This window comes from Catharus ustulatus, chromosome 1, assembly GCF_009819885.2.
Source record: "Catharus ustulatus isolate bCatUst1 chromosome 1, bCatUst1.pri.v2, whole genome shotgun sequence".
Classification (NCBI taxonomy): Eukaryota; Metazoa; Chordata; class Aves; order Passeriformes; family Turdidae; genus Catharus; species Catharus ustulatus.
Genome location: NC_046221.1, coordinates 31,556,595 through 31,581,906, shown reverse-complemented (window position 1 = coordinate 31,581,906; position 25,312 = coordinate 31,556,595). Strand labels below are relative to the sequence as shown.

Sequence of the window (25,312 nt, the reverse complement as noted above, 5' to 3'; positions counted from 1 at the left end):
TGTGCTCAGGTTGTGGCATATGTGAAAATGGTGAGGAAAGATGTGGCAATATACCTGAGGGAGAGATTCCTTACTTCAAGATCTTTCTGAAATCACTGCAGTTGACAAAGCTGGAAAAGTTCCTTGTCCTGCTATTTAAATTTATCTGGAACCTACCTCAGAGGGGCAAAAAGGGAGTGTGATTATTAATGTTAAAGCATTTCTAAGATAGTAATTGCTTTTTGTTTTACCTGTCCTTCCTGGCTAAAATACCTCTTCACTCCTCATCTTCTATTTCAGTCCTCTTTTCTCCAGAAATCTGGGATCTGCCAAGTGGTCATTGTCTGCTAACCAGACCTGCTGCTCACAATCTGATTAATCTTTTGAGTTTTTTGCATTCTGCATGATGTATTCATCTATGTGAGTTATTTATCTTTCCTAAATTACTGTAAACTCTGAAGTTGCTTTGAATATATCCCCACTGATAACTATATGACAATATAAAAAAGAGCCCAAGCTACTGCTTTGGGATGAATTCAAAGTATCCTGGAACTTTCTCCCCACTCCCCCTCCCACAAACACAAACCTTGTGATTTAATGCAAATTCATTTTCTGCAGTGGAATTCTGATTTTACTCTGAAGAGGAATTAAAAATACACTGAATTTCTCATTCTGGTCTGGATTCTCTGCACAATTGTTGCCATGATTAAAATCAAAATCACTCCTCTTAGAGATCTACCACACATCCCCTCAAGAGATATTTATTTTCTGGCAAAAATACAATCTGTCATCTAGTTGTTCATGGAAATTTTGACCTGTGATGCCCCTTGGAGAGAGGTCATCGTATTCTATGTGTCCAGTATGCTGGACAACAATAAGTTCTTTAGTTTGAAAGGGTTCTTTGGCCTTTCTTTAAAGAGTAGAGATTGGGCTCAACAGTTCTTGGATGGGAGTTAGTTAAGTATGCATTTCAAATAGATACATTTCAACACAAATCTAGAAAAACAACTATGTTAAAAGAATTCTGTCCTTTGATATAAGTTCTGATACTGACAAGTAAATTAAATCTGGTCAGTTCACAACAGTGTAGCTATATGCAATAAACAAACTGATTATGAATCAGTGACAATACTGGAGAGTACTGACTTCCTCAGTGATACTGAAATTTAATAAAAGTTAGATATTTCAGAGTGAATTCCTGTGTTTTAGCTTTAAAAGCATTCAGTCTCACACTCTTTCGCTTATGCCAGAGCAAACATGTTTCCATTGCTGGGTTTTTTTAATATACTGTTGTGAAAACAGATATTAAATATTTTTCTGAAGTGCTTCAGTGTCTAAAAATTGTGTGGCATTTCAGTATCACTTCCAGCAAGGAGTCTGTCATTATTAGAGACAGTTGGTGCCAGCTAACGCTACCACATAAGTTTATAGTATTTTGCTCCTGACCATGAGCAGTGCAGCTTCCCAGGTGTCATACTCGTAGCTCTCACCTCCCACTCTTACAGATGTCCTGGTGATCATTCATCACCTCTGTGATTTCCACTAGGAAGCAAAAGGTCCTCAACGTGCTTCTCAGCTGCTGTTTCATCTCACCATGACTAAAGAAGCGAAGGTGTGCACATCATCTCCAAGGAACAACTTCTAATGAATGGCCTGTCAACCATGTCACTCGTTAAGGAACAAAGGAGAAAGGGTTTGCATGGCTGACGTCTTCTCCATAAATTCCAGATACAGGAAGTGTGTAAAAGTGTACTACTTTAGAAAAAATAAGTTCAGTAAGCTTCCTTTATTTTTACTGCTATTGCAGCTGTATCAAAGATTTTTTTCTGTCAAAGGTGTTTCCATCTGTTTTGATCTAAAATGCCTACCATAAAGAGTAACCAGAATATCAGCTTTGCATATTTTCTTGCCTACCAGTGTGATTTACAAATAATTTGTGAAGGGCATGTGATCTTTAGGTTCCAGCAGGATGAATAGTTCAAAGGACCATCACAAATCATTGCTTAAACAAAACCCATGGAATTCCCTTAGTCTTGCATTGATTTCTGTATTTGAATAATTCCAGTAGGAGAATTCATCAGGAATAATATTTATGGAAAAGGACTTCTAAAAATAGTTTTAAAGGCTATTAATTCTGATCCCAAAAGCATCTTTCCAGGCTTTCTGCAAGAACAAGGAATGTGGGCAATGTACAAACCAGTTGTATGTAGAATGCTTAATGAATTTCAAGTTTTACCTGCCAATAGTGAAGTAACATGAAAAACCAATCAAAGCCAATTTTCAGAAATTATTCAGTAAAAAATTGAATTATGAATTAATTCTTGAATGCCTAGCAGAGTTACGGATGTTGATAGTCATCCCTTGATTTAAATGCAGCATCCCCTCTGTAAAAACAAAATTCATCCTAAAGTTTGTAAAAAAAACCAAAATGTGAGATCTGTATTAGGAAAGAAATAACTTTGTATTCAAAATGAGAAGCAGAAAAAAATCAGGCTAAGTCAAGTTGAAGACTGAATACAATAGTATCTCAAAAAAAAATTAGTTTTACTTGGTTTCTTTCTTAAACTAACTTTCATGACAGACATCCAGAATGTCAAGGTCTTATAAAGCATACATTAGACACTACAAGGGACCTCAAAACAGTGAAACAGTGATGTGTAGATCATTGGTTGGGGGAATGGAGGGAGGATAGCATGGATTAGATGTGGATTAGAACTTGTTTTTAGAAAAAACTCATAAATAAAACACTTAGGCCCGGATTCAAGTCTCAGATACGTGGCATATATCACCAGATGCTTGTAAAAAATGTTACTGCACTTTCAGGCCTAACCCTAAGTACTCTATTAATTTAACTTGACATTTGTTTTAGTATTTAATGGGCAAGTGTGTGAAAATGCTTGTGCAACTTCCTTCTTATGTTTGATCTTGCAGTTTCCAGGAGTTTGTAGACAAGGAGATACAGCAATGTATAGTTGAATGTAATGCATACAGTTACAGAAAATGCAACGTCTTTGTGCAATATTCAAGCCTTATTTTTGAAAAGTTTCATTATTTACTGCTGCACACAATTTTATTAAAACATAGCATTGCAGCTTTCTGCCTGGATATAGATTATCTTTGTGTTAGAGGCCACCGTGGGACTACACTGGTGTAGAACCTGGTTTTTATTCAGATAAACAGAAAAACATCTATATCATCTATCTATATCTATTTATCTATCTATCTATATCTATATCTATATCTATATCTATATCTATATCTATATCTATATCTATATCTATCTATCTATATCTATATCTAATCTATCTATATCTAATTTCCTATTCTGGGAAATAAGAAGTTTCTTTGCATAATGTGTGCCTTCGGTAACACAATAGTTTTTAGAAAATGCAGAAAATTAGGTAAGTCCTTTAAAGATATGACTTTGTGGTAATTCATTCCCTTCCCAATAATTTCCTGTTTTCCATACACTGTATCTTTGTCTAAAAATTTAATCTGGTTGAGTCTCAAGGGGAAATGATCCTTTGTTAAAAAGGGGAAAAAAGTTATCTGAGGGACCAAATTGTATTTGATGATTGCCAGATTACCACACCTGAGCTTTCTATCCTTGCCTGCTCCAAGTCAAAGTAATCTGTGACTATTCTAGAACATTTTATTGTGCCTTCAGCAATAACAAGGAGCTATATCTCTCAGCTAAACAGTTTCACCTCTCAGCAAAACATCAAGCTCTGTGGCAGATGGCACAGGGCCACCTCAGTGCTGTGAAGGAACAAGAGTGGGACAAAACATCTGCGCTGTAATGTGAGGAAGGTTTTTTTTGTGGCCATGGTGTTGATATGCTAAATGTGCTCCCTCCCTGCCCAGGAGACACTGATGCACTTCCCAGAACCAGAGATGAAGTCTGTGTACCTCAGTAAAGTAAGGCTGTCTGTTTCCTGCTGTGATGTGATCATCAAGATTCACATTATCACACTTGTTTTTGTTTTTTTCTAAAATCAATATGCCTAGAATTTGAAACTTAGTTCTTTCATGTCTCTGTCAATAAAGGAAATCAAGCACCTCCAGTCAGTTCTTCTGATCTTAGGTAGAATGACTCCTGCTCTAGTGATCACTGTGGCTTTCTAATGCCAGTGCATAAAGTTGGACAGGGAAATCTTCAGAGAGCTGTTGTTCTGGACTGCAAGTTAATTAAATGAGCAGATTTTATCTTAATTAACTATTTTTTCTTTAGACAGACTTCCAGCTCTGGCTCTGGTTCCATCCTCAGTGGCCTTAAATTGCCTTGAGGTGATACCCGGGTGGCCTTATTGATCACACATTTTGTTGACCTTTGCAGAAAATATCACAGTCAATACCATATAACTGTGAGTCCTAAATAGTCTGCAAAATATGTCGGTTAAAATATAATGTGCCTTCTGTTTTGATTAAATCTTGGTATTTCTTTAGAGGTAGTGTAGCTGACAGGCTTAGGAGGTAAACAAGTCCTTCATTCCTAGAAGCCTTCTGCAGTGTTCTCCAAAAGGTTGTAACTGGCAGATTTCAGTAGGTTAATGAGTCAGGTAAGTAATTTAAAGTATTACATTAATATGTTGGCATCATGGTATATTAATGATTTCACAATGGAAGACAATATTGAGTAGATGAGCTTCTGGGAATTGCAGATTGCTTTTCCAAAACTAGGAAACAGGCATACCTTTTGTTGAGATTACTATACCTCTTGTGGTATAGCCTGGAATATAGGGGAAAGGCACAAGTTAATTGTAACATCTGTGTGGAGGGGATGGTTCATTTAAGAGCCCAAACTATAGGCAGTCTTATTTCAGTACAGACACATTTGTGTGCTGCTATAGGGAGAGATACCTAAGCAGCCTGGAACCTAAGCTTGCTACAAGAAGGTAATGCCACTGCCAATATTTTCTTGATTTTTACACTGTTGTACCATGGTAATGCAACCAGTTTAGTACCATTAGCTCTTATAGAAATAAGAGGAATGAAGAGTCATAATATGTAAAGGCTGAAAATTCTTTCTGGGAACAGACTGAGAAGATCAAGGGAAGAATGAGAAGCAGCAGAAACCAATTTGTTTCCTGGATGACTAACTAAACTTGTGTACTAGTAAAATCTTGCCTTTCTTATTGCTTTTCTTCCTGTGTGGTCAGGACAAAAAGTAGCACTGTCAGCTGCCACAAGGAATGGCAGGAAGGAATTTAACATTCAGAAAATACGAATGCTTTTTAAGTTGGGTAAATATGTTGAGATTTTATAGCTATAAACTTTCCTTGGTGATTATAGGCCAAAATGTTTTCTGATATGAAAAATTCTTGTTTTCAAAACAAGATCAGCTTATCCCAGCAGAAGACATTATCTCTGTTTCACTGCTATAACAGCAAAATTAAAGGAAATGCAATGGACATTCCATATTATGTACAAGCCATACTTAGCCATTCAGATGGCTCGATATTTAGCCCAAGAGCCACTCTGTTCAGCTCACTAAACATTGATTCTTCTGAAGTCTTGTTTTTTGCAGGGCAGCATTCTCCCCCAGCTCCTCCTCTTGCAATTTAAAGTTCTGACTTTACGCATTACAGGTTTGGAGCAGTGTCTTTGGTGGGGAGGATGGGGGGAGAGCAGGGGGGATTGGATAACTGCCCAATTTCATATGATAAAAGTGAAATTCTCTTCTGTCTGCAGGACAATCCCCAGGGAACAACGTATGAAACCCAAACTTAAATAAAATCATATCCTGTTTGCAAACATCATATTCCCTTTGCTTCTCAGTAATCTGGACCCATAAACCCCAGCACAGCTTGAGAGCCCATTCCTCATCTAAACAAATGCCATAAGCCCCTTTATACTTTTACAACCATGTCAGAAAATAATATTGACTGCCAATAGTGATGTGATGGGAGTTGCCTCCTCTGAGCCATAAAAGAAGCAGTCTGTTATCAATTTCTCTAAATGCATCAAGGGAATTATGGGTCGGTTCAGTTCCAAGTTATAAATGACAATTCAAAAGCCGCAGAAGTGTTTGAAGCTGGGAGCCGATGATGACATTATCATAAAAGCCTGCTCTTCTTTGCTTTTGTGGGGTTTTTTGCCTATCAACTAGACAAAAAAATATGGCTGAGAAATGACTTCAAGATTTCTTCACACAGCAGCAGGTCAAACAGGCAAGAAAACAATCACTATTTTTAGTGACAGACTGAGACAAGGAGATGAAACTTACTCCCATTAAAAGTAGATTTCTGCATCTCTTATTGTCATTTTCACAGCACAATAGGAGAAGAATTGCAATAGATGGATATATTGGTCAAATGATTGTTATAGCTCCAGTGGCTGTGTACAGATGAAAAATTGTGAAACAGTCTGACAATCCACAGAACCAAAATGTAATTTGTGATTATTCTCCCCATTTGGCCACTTCACCTGCAATCTACCCACCACTCCTGGAAAACTTTTCACATTCCAAACCTCTGACCAGCTGCAAGAAACCATCTCTTTTTATTAAAACTGCTGGCCATAGAGCTGCTAGTCTCTCTCCAACACAAAGAATTTCATCCCCCTGGTATTAGAATTCTTTAACAACAGTTGGTTCTGGAACAAGGTTAAACTTGAAAAAAAAAAAAAAACAAAACCAAACCATAAAAAGCAATATTGCAGGAGGGAGATCCCATACTTTGGTGGATTTTATGCTCCTGACCCTGGATAGTCCTCTGATAAAATATTAACCATCATTGAAATAAAACTTGTTATGGGCAAATTTAGGATGCTAGTTTAGACTTTTTTTTTTCTTTCTTTGTGAGATCTGTTCAGTTTGGCTGTACTGATGAAACAGATTTCTGGTCTTAAATAAGAGATAATTACTACTTACATAGTTCCTTATAAAACAAACAAAAAATTTGATTTCTTCTGATAGCATAATATATACTAAGCCAATGACTCTGACATAATCAATCCATAGCACCACTTAAAAGATAATTCATATGGATGAAAAGTGTTTAAGAAATGAATTAACATAAGTTTTACATACATTTTTTTCATTGCTACTAAAGATTTAGTGGAGTGATGGAAAAGGATCAGAAAATACTAGTTATGGACACAGACTACCTCTTGTTTACTCTTCAAAATTCTTGAAACAAACTTTCTTTCTTAACTGTAAGTAACATCCAAAGAAGAGGATCCCTGATGTTGACTTCAGTTTTAGAACAGAGATCAGAATATCAGCTGTAGAATTCAGGGTTACAGAGGTTATTTTTATTTGTGGACAGTGTAAGCCCATTAGGTGATCATGACTTCCTCATTTAGGAAATCCTAGCTTCCATTCCTTGGTCCAAGAGCAGTTTTCATTCTGTTCAGTGATTCTTTCAAATTCTTTCAAATTTATAAGCTGTTTGTGGAACAGGGCCTCAGAACTAGGACTTAGCAGTATTTATAATGGTACATAATAGGTAGATCATAGCCTTAGGTAGATGGGCTTTATCCTACTTACAGACAAAGCCTTACTTGTCCAGTGCTTTTTCCAACAGTGGCACCACATCAGTGCATGGTGTGTGCATCCCAACCAGAAATAATATTTGATCTCTTGTGTGGTAGCAACACCCACTAAGAAATGGGGTCTCTGATATTAAATCCAGCCTGAGAGTTGACAGAACTGAGCCTAGGTTTCCTGTCCCCTGTATGAGTAGTCAAACCAATATTCTATTTAATAATAGAGCTGCATAATAACAGCAAGGTCCTCGTATGGTTAGAAGACAATAGGATCAAAGAGCTCTGAAAACCCTCCTTCAAAAGGCAGTCATAAAGTCTCCGGCAAGAAAGGAATTTTTTTTCTTAACACTGTTATATTCTATAGCCAAGAAGTCATGATACAAGTAAGGAGGAAAAAAATAAACGAACATAAAAAAGATAAAATTCTTCCATCTCTCCCTAAAATCTTTGCATGAACTACACTTCCTGTTTTACATAATTAAGTTTTTCTATCTTTCATTTAAGTTGAAATCTAGCAATATTTCCTGTTCCTTTCCACTATCACTTCTGAAAGTAAGCTTAACAATTGCTTTCCACACAGTTTGAAGCAGCTCCCTTTCCTGGAGCTCATCTTAAACAATCGACAGCTAAATATCGCTGAGAGAAAGCTCCTAATCTGATTATTTACCTTGAAAAAGGTCATAACCCATTCCTTTAAAAGAGCCCCCCAGAAAGCCTGACAGTAGTAATATATAGAAAGGCAGACCAACTAGAAAATAAATAAATAAAAGATAAATTTCTACAACATGCTCTTTAATCAAATTTACATGAATTTAAATAAGAAATAAATGAAACAGACTGGTAGAAAAAGTGTAGATGAATTTAGGTGCTTAAAAAATGAAGTTGTACTGAGCAATTCTGACTTGTGTTAGCTTTAGAATGGAACTTGTTGCCGTTAATAAAGGATTTCAAAGCACATCTCTGGCCATGATTTTTTAAAATATCATAATAATCTGTTTCGCAGAAAAATCTTATCCTTTAATTTTCAAAGAATGCTGTAGTCCATTTTAGTATCCAAGGCCTTCAAATAGATTTTTTTCAAGAACTTTTACATAATCTCCTTTTTACTTAGAAGCCTGAACATCCTTTCTCAGCTTTATTAATTTCTTGTTCAATTTTCTGTGGATCATCAGTGTGAAAAATTACCTTTTTTACACACCAGTGTGTGCATATATGTGTGCATGTGTGCACACAGTAGTTTACAGAGGTGCATGTGCACACACATGTGTACGTGTCAGTGTGTAATGTTACCACATACAGAAATGATGCCCAAGTTTCCAAATTGGCAAGTTGCTAGTCACCTACTTCCAAATTTTAGGCAGGGTTTTTAGCAAACTAAGCTCAAGGTGGAGAAACTGGAATAATTACAACTTCCTGATTTTTTTTCTTAACTGGTAGATCAGAAATCCACAAAAATTACAAAATACTGAAGGTTAAAATGCATTTTTTTCCTTTTTTGTGTGCATGTGTTAAAACCTTACAAAATGAGTATTTCTTCTGTCATATAAACATACTAATATAATATGGAATTTATTCTTTGTGAAGAATAAAATTGTGTAAGGTTGCACTGAAAGTTGACCTCCAAAGATTACGCCTTTATATATGCTCTGACTTTTCAGAGAAGATACTCGGAGAATTCACTGAGAAACAGTGAAAGGGAACTAAAATATACATCAACCATCCAGCCCACTGATACCTAGAATATTATAATTTCACTGTGACATTGATGATGTCAGTAAATAATGGATCCAGTTGGACCAAAAGCATGAAATATTTTTGTGAAAAACCCATTTATGTGAAAAACTATTTCTCTTTGGCATTATCTTCACTACAATTGAATAGGAACATGGTGCTGGTATCAGTAGAAATTCTGCATGGTTTTTCAACAGTTTAGCTTTCCTCTTTTATTTGCAACATATTTCTGCAGATTTTTGTCTTCTGTGTCCTAATATGAGCTTGTCTTTCTGGATAAATCCATTTCAAAACAGGGCATAAAAATGCTCTCATAATTTATTACTTTAATACCCAAGCTGTTGGCTAGCAGCTAATGAGCCCTTTTCATGCTAAATGTTAGCTTTGGCAACTGTTTTGTCTTTCAGAGAAATGTGGAACCATATTTGCTTTTCAACAGTACACAAAACAGCTTCTCCAAAGTTAATTGTGCTATAATAATTGTGCCCATGTTACTTTCCTCAAGAGACGATCTCATGTAAAAACCCAAAGTGGGATAACTAGAAATGGGCACATTTACACAAGGTTTGTTGCTAACTGTTCCCTATGCCTCTTGTAATGCTCTGTCTTCCGTGTCTTTGAAAACACAGTGTGATAATGGCTCATGTTTGATCTCTACATTTATCAGCTTCTGAAGACTTTGAACTGATAGCGCTGAAGAATTAACCAGAGAGCACATACATTGTGTGCTGTCCCCCGTGTGAAAAAACAAACATCTACTTACCCCAAGTCCCCCACAAGGCAACAAGGAAAAGAGTTTTTGAGACACGTTTCCTATATATTAAAGAAAAAAAGAAACCATAAGCATCATTTATCAAAAAAGACATTTAAATACTGGAACAGTATTTCCTTGCTCTTTACAGTAATTCAGATTTCAGTATTATTATCACTATGAAAATGCCAGAAAATAGTACAAAAATAATCATAATACTTAGAAGTCAAATCAGCCATAGGACATTTAAGGTACTGATATGCAACAGTGACAAATCTTATGACTGGTAAGTGCTATATAAGTGGCAAAGGAATACAATGATTAAAATTCCACAGAAAATCACTCTGAACTAGGGTGACTAATCATCCTGATATCTGTAGCTGATAAGCAGTTTGACTAAGCTACTCATCTCAGCTTCTTCCCCAGCCAGAGGAGTGAGACAGGCACCAGCCTACATGACTGCTAGGATGAATTATGCTTGAGAAGTACCTGTTTCTTTTCACTGACAACAAAGGGAACTTCATTAAGTTTACATAAAGCTGACAACTAATTTCTTAGCTTTTTCACTTCAAGGGAGTTTATCTTTTAAAAATTGCAACCTGTCTCTATCTATGTGAAAATGCTGTTTTCTTCATTTACATTACATCAGTGATTGTATTAGTATTTTCAAAACATAACTTGAAATAGATTTTTCAGTATTAGTCAGTAAATATATTATACTATATTATACTAAAGGGAACAAAAACTTAATAGGCTTTAGAGTTTAATTTTTAGCTAATCTACTCTATACAGGAGCTAATATGATAGGGTTTACCTTAATATTTATACTCACATTTTATTAGGGTTTTTTTTGATACTATTAAACTCACTGTTTATCTTGATAATGACAGTATGAAAACCAAGTAGGATCTCAGGATTTGATGCAGTTCCTATCCCACTGTGTAATCTGATCCTAAGGCAGCTGTGGAAGAGAACATAAGCTTTTCCCCTGCCCTATCACAGGACTGGCTTTGTAACTTTGCCATCTGGAGGAAACATTAGATAGTGAATCACTGGAGTTACCTAAAGGAGTCACCCATTGTTATGGAAGGGGCGAATGCTGCAGTTACTCATGTTTAGCAGGTGCCAATGAAATGCATAAAGACAACTATAAGCCATCATCTTTGAAGTAGGACAGACCAGACTGCAAGGTCTGGGATGAGGAAAGTGCTTTACACTTTGAGTAAAATCCAAGATGCATTTTTATCCGACTAGAGGCCTTTGATCAGTTTGCACAGTGTGTGAGAGAAGCCAAACAAAACCTCCTGTGGAGCTACCAGGGGAAATGCAGGTGCAGCAGCTATGCAGAATATTCTCATACTGTGAGTCCTAATGGCCCCAGACATGCAAGGAAATGTTGGCTGCAGGAGATTGTCAGAGTGGAGGTGCAAGGTGGAGTTTCCAGATTTCTTGCTAGGCAGATCCAGGGACCAATTTTTCACTTTTTAGTATGGGAAAGATGAAAAAGTGTCAAGCAGATAACTAAAAAAATTAGTGCCGTTAAAGTGCCAGGGGACATTAATGGAAACATAAGATGTAATTTGAGATAAAAGAAGTCATTTTTAGGTTATGGAATGGCTAGACATTTTTTCATAAATTCCATGGCAGAGTTGGGACATAAGGGACAACAGATGAATTCTCATTTATCTCCCTACAGCCAAGCACATTGTGCACGGTAAACACTATTAAAAACAATAAACACAAAGTAAAAACAGAAAAGCAGATGGTGAGGAAGGGCACTAAAATCAATCAGAAGATAGTACTAAAACTGGGGAAAAGAAGCACTTAAGCCTTTTCAGTGTATCAAGAAGTTTACTGGAATACTTGCTTCTTATTGCATGATGCCTTAGAAAATAGTAGCTGCCAAACTCTGAAGAACAAGAAAAACATTGAAATTTCATGAAAAGAACAGTGGGGAAATGTTGGACTAAGAGAAAGTCAGACCATCACTTAGCTAGCCTCACAAAAAATGAAAGCTCACAACAGTCTTCCATAAATGAATATCAGTAGCAAAAAACTACTATGAAAATGAATTGGAGTGAGAGTTTCCCATGATGTTTGAAGTTGATGTCCCAGAAGATACTGGGATACTTCAAGTAAGGTAGAAGATGAAGTCTAAATAGTTGAATATTTTTGACTTTGTACTAGGGCAGAGTTTGTAGCCACCAGCACTTTAGATTCAGTACAACTGTTTACTGATAGAACTAGAAATGTTCCAAGATTTGTATTCTAGGATATCAATGCACAAAGGTAGTAGAAGCTAGTTTGTCAAATTAGGTGCTGAGACACCCATCACTGACTGAGGTCAGGCCCCTACAGAAGTCAAAGAAGCTGCTTAGGAGATTGATGACTGGGGACTGAGTGTCTGATAAACTGAGGAAAAATGATGAGTAAAAACTCACTTTCAAAAGAAAAAAAAAAAAAACAAACCCAAATCAAAAGTGTGTTCACTTTTTAACCTGATTTTTCTCAGTATTATTCCTCAAGAGTAAAGCCATTTCAGCTGTGTTTATTTCTTCATTAATTTGAAATTTCTGATGCATCTTCTAGTGTTGACAATGTATTTCTCATTTTGCAAACTTTTAATAACAGGAAACTCGACTTAGAGTGACAGTTTCTTAATGACAGTTTGAATGAGAAAAAGGAAACAAATTTGTAAGAAATTTTCTGTTCTGTCCTTGAATTTATATGAAGAGATTTGTAAGGTTGTATGCTGGTACTTGAAACCACAATGTGATGTGAGACATAGTCTGCATATTAGTTTCCTTTGTGCCAAGACAATGGTAATGCAATATAACATGTTGCTTAGCACACACTGAAGTGCATCAGTCCAAAGTTTAAGTACACAATAGTGTGGAAGCTGAAGTGGTCATTTGGAATAGTTGCATCTCTAGACCCTGATGCAGGGAAGATAAAGCCAAGAGTTCAAGAAAGCTAATACTTGTAAACCATTAAGAATAGATGAATATGTGCATAAGTCTCATTGATTTCACTAGTTTCCAGTCATGTAGCTTACCAGTCTTCCAAAATAAGGTTTTTGTCTTGAACAGGGAAACTGAAATAAGCATTTAGTGACAAGTAGCACATTACTAGCTCTAGTCACACTTAAATTTCATTCCTTCGGATGTTTCTTTTCTGTTTGAAAGGTACAAAAGTTGCTTGTGAGTGAAAAAAAAAATAAAAAATCTTCAGACAAAGCAGATGCACTCTTTTAACTAGGACCAGGAAACATGAACGTTTTCTGGAGCATAAGTGAAGAACAAAAGGTGCCTCTGTCTTTTTGGATGGGTAGAGAAGTAAAGAAAAGAAGGTTAGGTCCTACTTTTCATTAGAATGCAAAACCATAATTCGATGAAACTATTTCTGTAGAAAAAATAATACACTTTCTTTGAAATAGAAATATTTTCTGAGACAATGTTGTTACTTATGACATTTTTTTTTTCCTTTGGTACATGTCTATTGAATTTATGTAATATACAAATTTAATTTTAGTGTCAGGATTGGTTAGGTTCAACCTCACTGAAATGGGGACAGCAAAATCAGGAACAGTCACACTGCATTTTGGAACAGTGTAAGAGACAATTAGGCTCCTTTATCCAAGAGTGTGGAAGCCCAAGTGATCAGAGCTTCCAGCCAGAAAACAGGTACGTGCAAAAGCATGTGGGAAGGGTGTTTTATTGACTTTGGTCTTGGTAAAAGACAATGTGAGATGCAACAAGAAAGAGAAAAGGGCTGTGAGCCAAGGAGGTATTCAGAATATATTCTGAGAGTGTGATCTTGATACAAACTTAGAAAGTAAATGTTTTGGACTGAGTGTCTAATAAAAAAGGCAAAGCATGTCTAGTAAGCAATGGTGGGCCAAGAAATAGTTTTGTGAGATTGGATAAACAAAGCTTTCTGCATTCTCTGTACATCAGCAGAAACACAGGTCCATTCCTTCTTAACATTGTATCTGCCACTGCACACTGCATTCCAGAGGCTGCTCAACCACTGAGATCCAAAACTGGAGAAATATTTTATATCTATGTATGTTGTATTAAATAATGAAAAATAAAATTAATTAAACCCAACAAAATTTAAATATAATGTTTGACTGTATCAAGCAGGAACAATTTAACAATGTTGATGAAATAAAATAAAAATGTTTCCAATTTAATTTTGCAGGAATTTAGAAACTTTTTCTTGGAAACACTTTGTTTTTTAAAGGAGGATTTCCTACTTAGAAATTCAAGCTCCTAAGAATCCATTATACTGTAAATATTTTTCAGTTTTGATGTTGCCTTGGCTAAGAAAATGTATAAACCTATATAACATTATGATCTTAGGACTTCCTGAAGAAACTGTCTGCCTTGCAGAAGAAACAGCATAAGTTTCCAAAGCAAAATATTTGCCATGTATTACTAGAATTGTGTCAGCAATTTCTTTTGATGGCTAATGCTATTTTTGTTTGGGTTGTGTTTGATTACATTTAGGAAAAGTTTCACATCTTAGAAGAATAGTTATAAAAATAACTGAGAATTAGGGTGTTGCATCCAGTGTGCTGGGACATAAAGGGCAGAATTTCACTCACAGATTATTTCCAAAATGCACTAGTTTTTTTGTGTGTTTTTGACAAGTAGACTTGTTTCATGCTGTACTAATAGCAGAGCTCATTTTAACCCTACTTTTGTGTTATAAAAGACATACAGTAGTTTCAGGAATACAAGCCGCACGGATTATAAGCCGCACTTCCGGTGCCTCGACAATGTTGCTGTCTTTGTCAATAGATAAGCCGCACCCCGAATATTAGCCGCACTTTCGTTCGTTGCGAGAATCCGTGCGCAGCTTTCACAAATTGGCCGATTAGTAACAGGATCGCGGCATAGCGGGCTTTACTGGCTCGGGGCGGGGCCAGGAAGGCTCGGCCCGCTCATGGTTGCCGATGGGGCCGGGTGGCCCAGCTCAGCGCCACGGCTCGGCGGGGTTGGCCGGGTGGTGCTGCCGCCGCCGCCGGGCTCGCTGGCCCCCCTCTCCCGTCAGCACCGCCCCGCTGCCGCGTTCACTCGCCCTGCCGGCGGGCTGCCGCCGCCGCCGCCGGGCTCCCCCACGCTGCTGGCCCCGATTCTGCTGGGCTTCCCCCACTGCCAGGCAGCCCCACCCGCCGGCCTTCCTGCTTCTGCCATGCTCCCCTGCACTGCTAGCCCCAGTTCTCCCAGGCTCCCCCGCCCTGCTGGCCCGGGCTCTGCCGCCCCCCCTGCCCCGCCCTGCTGGCTCAGGCTCTGCCGCCCACCCCCCACACTGCTGGCCCCGCCTCTGCCAGGCTTTCCCACCTCTGCCGGGGCCGGCCGAGCTCCAGCTTGGCTTGGGGCTGCCGCGGGCTCTCACTTCCGTGTTGGCAGCTTTTAGAATTTTGTTAATGTATTAGCCGCCCCGGAATATTGGCCGCACTTCCGGGTTTCCACCAAAATTTTGGTCAAATTGGTGCAGCTTGTATTCGTGAAATTACTGTACATTGAACAGTGGCTGTGTACAAAGATATTTTGCATGAAAAACCTGTCATTTTTCTGCTATTCTGTACAACCATAAGTGTATTTAATATGTTAATGTATTTTCCTCTGTGTTGTTCAGAAAGATATCATATCCTGCATAATGATAAGGCATTAAAATAAAGTTCACTTATTAGCAAAACTTAGGCATAGTATCTGCAGACACAGTGGCTGAAATAGTTGAAGTAAAGCAAATGAGAACAGCAAACAAACAATTCTGACAAGCAAGTGTATCTTAAATTCCTGATTTCAAATCAAAGAATACAAGGAGGTAGAAAACCAGCTGTGTTCAAAATTGCCACTGACCTCCAGTGGAGAGCAGGCTACAGTAAAAGGTTAACACTGATGATTTTTGAAGCAAATGAGGAGAAACTCGTATCGCTGCTCTCCAGCCGGTGTAGTTTGCTAATCTGCATTTGGCTTCCATTGTAACATTCTCCTTGCACATAGCAATGCATTTGGAAAAAGTGAATTTTTGTCACACTGCTTGCCAAGTGTTTTAAACTGACACCAGCTATGACTAATGACAGTGCTGGAATGTGCTGTTCTCAGTAGAATAGAGGCCTGTACAGACCTAGGAGTTTCCTGGGGTCCAGCTTCTGTCTGTTCAGTGGGCTGGTGCCATACAGCAGTGAATGATGTTCAGAGTGAACCAGCTGTATTTCCTCCAGACTGGCTTTTCGACCTCGAATTCGCTGAAAGAAAACAGCAGAGGCCTACAATATTCCACTGACAATATTTAAGGAGAAAAAAAAAAAGAAAAAGTAAAGGTCCAAAATAACATTTAGTATGATTAATAAAGGGTTGAAATTGCGTCATGCAGGAATGTGACACTGATTTGTTTATGAAAGTAATGCTATATGAAAAACAAATGCGTGTGTGCTTTATCACAAAATGCTTCACTTAAGCCTTAGGAGGGTTATCTTTATACAGGGTTTCACATAAAAGAAAAAGAAAATATTCTGCCTCTTTTCTACATAATATATTAAGAGATACAAACAGAAAGATGAAATATTTCTGAAGTAAGAAATCTGGCTAGAAAGAAACCTGATTTAGAGAGCAAAAACTTATTCACACCTGTAAGCTGCAGATGTGTTTGGAATGAGGATTAATGTTTTTTGCATCATTACTAGTGCTTGTGATTTATGCTGCTAGGAGGAACATGATCACAGTGAGGAGAGACAGGGAGAAAAAGAAAATTAAACTTTAGTAACGTGTGTCTGTTTTTAGATTTTTAATGGTTGTTCAATATCAATATACACATGTGATCATGTGTCATTAATATTTTTGCATCTACACATGATGACTCACTTGCTTTCTTACGTTTTTGTGAGTGATGTTTGTCTCTAACTGGGTCTCCAGCCTGTAGTTGCCCCAAAACAAGATGTAAAAAATCTGGGACACCTTTCTACAAATCAGTTTAGGAAGGAAATAAAATTGGAAAGATAAAAGCAACACTCTCTTATTTTGTATATCTACTCTTTGTGTGTATTTGGAGTTGCAGCATATCATAAAAATATTTATTTCTCTACTTGTGCTAGTGCTGCACAGCCTTTGCAGATACAGCAACGTGAATCAGATTTTGTTCAGGGCTGGGCATAATAAATAGCACTGTCAACAAAGTTCTGAACCCAAGATCATCTTTCCTGTTGATATTGGATTAAGGGAAGAGAACAGCTTGATTTTATGGACTTGGACCCTATTAGCAGACCTGGTCCTTATGACCACTGAGGACCACCTCTCCCACAGCTTAGACTGGATCTATCTGACTCTCAAGGTCTACAGATACACAGGTACAGCAGTTATCTAAACAGACTATCCTATTTTCAATTAGACTGATTTACCTGTTACAGAAATGCATTTAATTCTACAATCCTTATTGTATCCAACACCTTGTCATACACATTGGAAAGCACCAACCTCTACACTAGGAGAGGAAAGCAATATTAAATACTAAAGAGAATGTGCACTACAGAAAAGAGGAGATGCCTGGGGGATGGGAGGCTCAGAAGAACCATGCATAATTTATATTGAGTTAAGCAGTGAGAATTTTTTCTGACTAATCAGGAAAAATATCCTAAGAGTTAGAGCTAGATGACTGTGGAACAAACTCCCCCTCAGGGAAATGGTGGAAGCCCTATTTCTTGCAGTATTTAAAACTTGACTAGACACAGCAGTGGAAAGAACATTTTAGGGAATGATCCAAGAACTAAATGACTTAATAAACCCTTTTTCATCTCTAATTTCTTCAAGCCTCTCCCAGTCTCACATGAGAATTTGTAGCAGTGCACTCACATCCTTTTAACACACAGTTGCACAATCAAAATCAGCACATTATGTTACTTCATGGAGTCAGTAAACTCTGTAATGGTTCTTCTGGGTCAGATAAAATATTTTTCTTCACAAGTGAGATGACTGGTAACATTTATTCCTTCATCCATTCTCATTAAGGTCCATGTTTCTAAAAAGCTCCTTTAAAATGTATAGACGCAATTCTCCCAGCAAAACTGGGGAGTCTGGCTTTAAAGACAGATAAAATAAAATAAGAAAAGTAAAGAGGAATTTTATGAAGGTCACGCTGAAGAATCTTGAGTAAAATATTCACTCTCTGGACACATATTTTCTACAAGATATACAAAAACTCTTACACATATTTAGGTTAATTGTCTGGCATTGTTAAATCTGTTGTTAAATGGAATACCATATCCCTTTAACTATCAAAAACCACACAGCTAGCCATTATTTGTACATTGGGGTACTTCTGGGATATCTGGTCTGGAAGTGGCCTCCCAAAATGTTTTGCCAACAACATACCTCCCTACCCAGTATCACCAGTCGAATTCTCTGGGGTAGGAACAGGTTATGCAGAAACCAGTTTGGTGAAGAAATCAAGTAGCACTGAGGAGGACACCCCACTCCAGGCTGCTCCCCGCAGTGAGGTCCTTGGGGTGCAGCCAGCAGCTGAGCTGGCAGAGCCCAGAGCTGCTCTTCCTCTGTGGCTTCTCCAGCTCTAACATCAGCAAGAGATTTACACTGTAGATGCCAGGAGGAAAGGGAAGGGTAAACAGTGCACATCTGTACTGTTTCTGCATTCCCATCTCTTCATTTCGTGTTTCTTTCATCCCATCCTTGCAGGATCTTTGCATATCAATCCCAACTACCTAAGACTTTGCACGGAGAAAAAAAACTGCATTAAAAATTACCTGTAATAATTTCTAAGAATAGCTCTCACACAATGAGGTCACGATTCAGCAGATCTACACAAGCATCTGTGCTAAGTCTGTTGCCAGAGTCTCTCACATAACTCCAGTTATGCAAAGTGATCACTTTTGGCTCTCACTAGCGTGAGTTATCAGACAACAGAACATATGCATTTGTATAACTTTACACCTACACTTTTAGCCACATCTCTTTTTTAATTTGGAAGTGTCTTTGTTAATTTGCATTGACCATGGTAGTATCAAAAGCATAAAATGTAGCAGAAAATTGGCATAAAGCCAACAAAAAAAGAAGGAATAGCATAGGAAAACAGATAAACAGTGTTTGTTTCATTACGGAGAATTTGAACAATACATCCACCCATCTATTACATCCTTAGTAGAAGGCAAGTCATCCTTTTCTAATGTGTATGACAATTTGTGTCCTCTGACATATGTGGTTTCCTCACCAACAGAAACATTTATACATCTCAGGAAAGCAAAATACTTGCACCTGAGTGCTTCGAAAAAGCAGTCTAGAGCTAGAAATCCATTGTCCCCACAACAGGATAACGTTTCCACCTCTCACAGAACTTAAGGTCAAAGTCTGGTCTTCTGTTAAAAAGAGACCATTAAATTTTCACACAGACAAACCTCTATTCACCTGAAGATTTAGGTTGAACTTTCAGCAGACTAAACTCATGCACAGACAGAGATTCAAAAAGGCAAAAGTGGCACACAATATTTCTCACTGAGGTCTCTCAGTGTAATGTGTCCATTGCCTGTACTGCAGCTTTTTGTATGAAATTCCCTTAGGCTATCAAGTTTGTAAACAAGGTCTTCAGATTTTTTTCCTGCCTTCCTGAGATTTCTCATAGTTGTTAAATTTTCTCTTGTTTTCAAAACCACTCACAGATAATGTGTGTTGTGCCAGTCAGTATACCCACATTTCTTACTGTCTCTCCATGTGGGAATTTCAAGCATGCCTCTGACACACATGCACCCACATGGAGATGCATTTATTCTCTTCACATGCTTTGGCCATCTAGTACCTAACACTCCTAAAGATTTAGAGTGATTTAGAAAGATATAGAGAGATTTAGAATATATTAAACACTCTAAATATTTTTTCTCTTTTAAAACCACTAACTTTTCCTGAATTATTTTATCTCTAGTGGCAAATTGAGGTTCAAAGAGTGGAATTTTTCAAATATTTCAGTTTATGTGATCTGGCAGACGCAACTTTAAATTCTTTCTTTCTCTCCCCTTCAGTCCATGAGATGTGGACAGCAGGAGGTGTAAGATGCCTCCCTAATCCAGAAAACTACCAAAATTCAGAACAAATTCTAGGCTGAAAAGGGTTGCTGGACAACAGTCCCTACAGGAATTAAAGGTGGGGGAATGAACCAGGACCATGTCTTCATTTTCTTTTCTCTTTTGAAAGTGTGCTGATCACTGTAGACTAATGTCAGTCGTATGCATAAATTACAGCCCCAAAGGAGTTATTTGAATACTTCCTCTCCCTAGAACAAGTGGAAAGTAGATACCCCTACCAAAACATAACTCAGTCCTTTTATTGTCCCAAAGGTAGGGCAGCTAGGCATTGCTCTTTACCAAGGGGAAAAAAACAAACAAAAAAAAAAGTAATGGAGGTTTTTATGCACATCTCTGCATCTTTTAGCTGCCTTTCTGCATTTGATAACTGTCTGTTCTACATCTGTCAGCCTTTAACAAATACCAAACAGGGATTTCAGCAAACATACATAAAACTTGGAAACTAATGCAAAAATATTTTGCATTGATTTTGTTCTTTCAATACATATATAAAAGGAATATTAAAAAGTTCTCTATGGATGTGTGTGTGGCTGTGTATGTGTGTGAATTACTCCACTCTCCTGCCCTGAACTCAGTCAGGGACTGGTTTCTCAAATCTGGCTCTCTGTGACTGGCAATGGTCTAAATGTATTTTTTTAATTGTCTTGAGGAATCTAATGGAGGAATTAATCTTTCTGTTTAGAAGTAGGATATGATTTTAAAAAATAATCTGAAAGCTAAAACTAATTTTTTTGTTTTAGCAAAAGTCCTCCAATATGCTGTTTGAACCATTCTAGAACACAAATATCTATGGCTAGAAAGACAAAATACAGTCTGGAAAAGCAAGTCTTCCTGGCTGTGTCTGCAGCAGTAAACTAAGCAGTGCCAGGAAACATTCCCAGGCAGAGTAATACAATCATCTGTACTATTAAATTGCTGAAGTGGTCCTTCATACTGTTTTGGCTGAGCAGCAACTAGCACTCTCCCAAACAACTCCCAGACACGGTTTGGTCACTGCCATGGGCCAGGAAGCATTCCTGGTTGAATATGGGCCTTTCCATGCCAGTTGGCTGCAGGGGTAGAGAACAGTCTCAGACACTTTTTATTTTGTAGCAAAGACAGAGCTTGTGCACCCCATTCAAACCTTGTTATGATTTTACCAAGTTGTATTTTAAAAATAAATGGGGTCAGCATGAGTAATATGTACAGGTATATATAAAGGAAATTAAGCTTGGATTAGTCTACTTGAATTAATCTATGAACTGCAGTAAACATGGTGTCAGCCTAGTCTATGACTTTCATCATCCTATGCCAAGTTAGAGATATCAATTCTCTGTACACTCAGCCAGTCATCTCTCTATTGCCAAGGACCTGAGCTGTGTGAGAGGAGTTAATCCACACTAAAGGATTTAGGAACCACATAAAGCTCCCTGCTATAGATAACAAGGGTCATACAGATACAGGTTGTTCATTTTCATAAGGGTTTTTTGTTCTTTTATGAAAATAGGGAGTGCCCTCCAAACAAGCCTGTGCCCAAGGATATGTGTGGTACAAGGCAACAAAACCTGAGCTGCCTCCCACTGAACTACTTTTGATCCTAAAACTCCTTATCAGACAAAGAGTGGGACTACAGCCCTCCTGTGGGACTACTGCTTTAGTTAGAGGAGCGAAGTTCACCATTAAGTGCAGAGGATTTCCTTAGTGGCTGCTGCTAACCTGCCCTTTAGACTTGGTGTATGAGGTAATGCATGTGGCAAAACCTGACCAGTGATCTCCCCACTCTTTCTGACAAAAACTGTCGGAAATTGTGTTAAGGAATTCTGTTAAGAAATGGTAGTGTCCATGAGTGAGGGGGCATTCAAAATTCAGCAGAAGTGATAGTGCAGTTGCCCATGATCTTTTCACTATGCACTCCTGGTGTGGTGTATTCCAGAAAGCAGCATGATGGTGGCTTTTTGTATCTTAGATAATTCAACCACGCCTTTAGTGGCACAAGTTATCTATTCAGCTGAATGACTTTCTAAAGAAACAGAGCACCAATTAAGTGTGTCACTGTAACCTTTCTTATTTTGGAAAGTGAGCAGTTTTAAGCACTTCTTTGAAGTCAGGCACATGCTAGATAATTTAGTGAAACAAAGGACAGATTGCATTACCAAATATAGTTCTGTCTCTATCTACATGAGAGGATCTACATAACCACCAGATCTATGCACCAGCTTCACACTAAGACTCCTTAGTTTTATCATCAGGATTTACATTTTGACAGCTCATTTCATATTCCAGCCTCATTTCAAAGCGCACAGTTGGGGTCAAAGTTAACCAAATGCAGTTCAATGTGAAGTGACTTCTTTCCTCTCTCCCCCCCTCACTTGATTATGCAAGACCTAATAGGCTGTGCTTCAAGTTTTGAAATTTTAGAATTGCAAGAGGAAACTTTAAATCTTCCAGGAAGCTCTTACATTGCATGGATCTCAACCTAACATATACCACTTTTCCATTTTTCACCTTTTACAGAGCCACACAATTTACTGTTCAGCAACAGCTCTTTGTTAGTGAAGAAAACAGTACATAATAGCACCCTGCATTTAACTTATTTTCCCTCTTTTGTCTTTTCTTTATAATACACAGTCCTGAGCCAAGAAGGTACTCAGGCTTTATTTTAGTAAAGCACTCAGCTGCATGTTTAACTTAATCTTGAAGTATGTGATTCCCCACTGAAATCACTGGTAGGTGGCCTTAAGGGCCTTGATGAAAGAAAATCTTGAACATTGAAAAAATTATCTAACCTATTAAAAAAAAAAAAAAGAAAGAAAAAATTAGACTGTTAGAGTGCTGCCATCTAGTTAGATGAGTGTATACAACAAATCCATTTACAGCACTTGCAATATCTCACTGACCAGGACACTGAGCTACCTACAGAAAGTCTTTTGTGGGACAGTCACTAATAGCTATTCAAAGGATCTATTGAACAATTCCTCTGGGTTTGTAAAAGCATAAGGATGTAAAGAAAAGTAATTAAACAGAACATGAGAGCCCTGGAAACTTTGGGATCCTGCAAAACTTTAGTAAATTTTTGCTGAACTCTGTTAACTTGTGCTGCAGTGCAATAAACACCTGTGATTGCCACAGGCTTCTGCAGAAGTTGGCAGTGCTGCATAACTCACAGGAAGCAGGGAATGGTAAGAAAAAACTACTTTTAACTAACCCAAGTCATATATGAGCCTCAGAGACCATATTTGAGTCAAACATGTTTTAATATGCAATTTTTTGAGGGAAATCATAGCAGAAAAAAATTACAGATTTGCTTTTGCCTAGAAGATTGTTCTTGAATGTCTTGGGGCTTCATATGGGACCTGTTGTATACCAGATAAAGGAGCATGCTATGAAAACAGACTTTATAGTCTGTAAAAAGACTAGATGCAATGTGCTTATGGAATGATACAAACTGTATTTTAAAAATGTTCTATGCTACAGAAATAAAATCCTTATCTGCTTGAAAAAGTTAAGAACCATGCTATTGGGAGGACTGCATTTACTGTTTGACTACTGCTTGTCTACAATCCTTCATAAAGGTGAGGAATAATCATGTCTGGGTTTTATATTCTGAGGCATGTGGATGCATGACACTGTGTAAATTCTTTATTTTCTGATTGTGAAGCGTGCTTTCCTATAATGCATTATTTTAATATTATCAGTTAAGACCAAATAATTCCTAAAACAAATTACTCTCTTATTACAGGAGTAAGACGGGTTTAGGAGTTAATAAATTTGCTATTTACTTTAACAAGTCAAATATCTGGTCTTAATTTTTCATTACCTCGCACTTGTTTAGCAACCCAGTTTCTTGGAGCCTTGACCAGATGCTTTGGATTCTTCCAGCATGTTCAGGGTGATTAGCATAGTTCCCACACATGCACTGGTGCTTCAGCATCAGACTGTCATACACAACACCTTCAGCACAAAGACAGCACAATTAGAAACAAATGAAACAAATGCAAGTTATACTGTTCCCTGTCACACATGCTTTAGCAAAACTGGATTTTATTTGACAATTACAGCAAGATGAAAATCCCATTGAATCATTTAGGTTGGAAAAGACCTCCAATATCATTGAGTCCAATCTTTGACCTATCTCCACCTTGTCAAGTAGACCACTAAGTACCATGAACAGTTATTTGTTGAAGATCTCCTGGGATGGTGACTCCACCACCTCCCTGGGAAACCCATTCTGATGCCTGACAGCTCTAGGAAGAAATTCTTCCTTGTGTCTAGCCTGCACCTGAACCTCCCCTGACACAGCCTGAGGCCATGTCCTCATGTCCTGTTGCTGTTTGTCTGGGAGAAGAGACCAGTCCCCACCTGGCTACAGCCTCCTTTCAGGCAGTTGTAGAGAGCAATAAGGTCTGCCCTGAGCCTTCTTTTCTCCAGGTTAACCCCCCCAGCTCACTACAGCTATCACTCTCTAAACCCTTCACCAGTTTTGTTGTCCTTCTCTGGACCTAATTTTCTTTTTCCTTTGTGACACTCTGAATTCTGATTTATGAGGTGAATCTTGTGATACCAATAAGGCAAAATTAATTCTCAAAATATTATATTAATAAATACAATTAACTGTAAATAAGAAGGGGAATTGGGTGATGTCTTTTTAAAAATTTTATGGCTAGAAACAAAAGTCTTATTACTGAATCACTTTTTTCTCTTTTTTTAGCGGGTAAAGTTAGTTAAAGCTGTTAACCTATATACAAAAAGAAAATGTTATGTATAGAAGTGTAAAGAATATAATCTAGAGAAACTTTTAAAAATAAATTATGAAATGGCAATGGCACTCTGAAGTTTTACTGCTTAACTAATACTATATTGATTCCAGATCTCAAAGCATATCAAATGGATGTTTCAGAGAGTTGAAACAGTGGCAGCCAGAGTCCTTTTTCATAAAACAGAAAAGTTACACCCACTACTCAATTAGGATCAAATCCTGTTGTTTGACTGCAAGTGCAAGGTACCTTTCAAATTTTCTATGGTCATTTATGCAAGGACAGAACAGCTTTATACAAAAAAAAAGCTATCAATATCGCATTGCTCTGTAGCTGTGCATTGGGAGCAAAAGAAAAATTTTAGTGAGTAGGCTCAAGCTAAATTCAATTTTCAAGGCTTTCAAACCAAGTCTGAAACACTGAAAAATGATTTTTTGTATTTACTTGTTCTTTGCATTTCTCCTAGACATGTCTGGAATAAAAATTATTTTCCTTACCCCTATGTGGACCATTTTCATTTGGGAAACATTTGGT

At 37.7% G+C, this 25,312-nt stretch overlaps 1 protein-coding gene across 14 annotated transcripts in view; it reads right to left on the bottom strand.

The window, feature by feature from the left end:
• The window catches only part of HDAC9 (histone deacetylase 9), a 462,497-nt gene that overhangs the window by 116,818 nt on the left and 320,367 nt on the right, over positions 1-25,312 (bottom strand). For all 14 annotated transcript variants that reach the window (XM_033083076.2, XM_033083067.2, XM_033083095.2 and 11 more), the window contains 3 exons: positions 23,842-23,975; positions 16,088-16,208; positions 9,962-10,011 (listed from right to left, as the gene is read on the bottom strand). In XM_033083076.2, the coding sequence (XP_032938967.1) occupies positions 9,962-10,011; positions 16,088-16,208; positions 23,842-23,975 (305 nt within the window). The remainder of the gene's footprint in view (positions 1-9,961; positions 10,012-16,087; positions 16,209-23,841; positions 23,976-25,312) is intronic.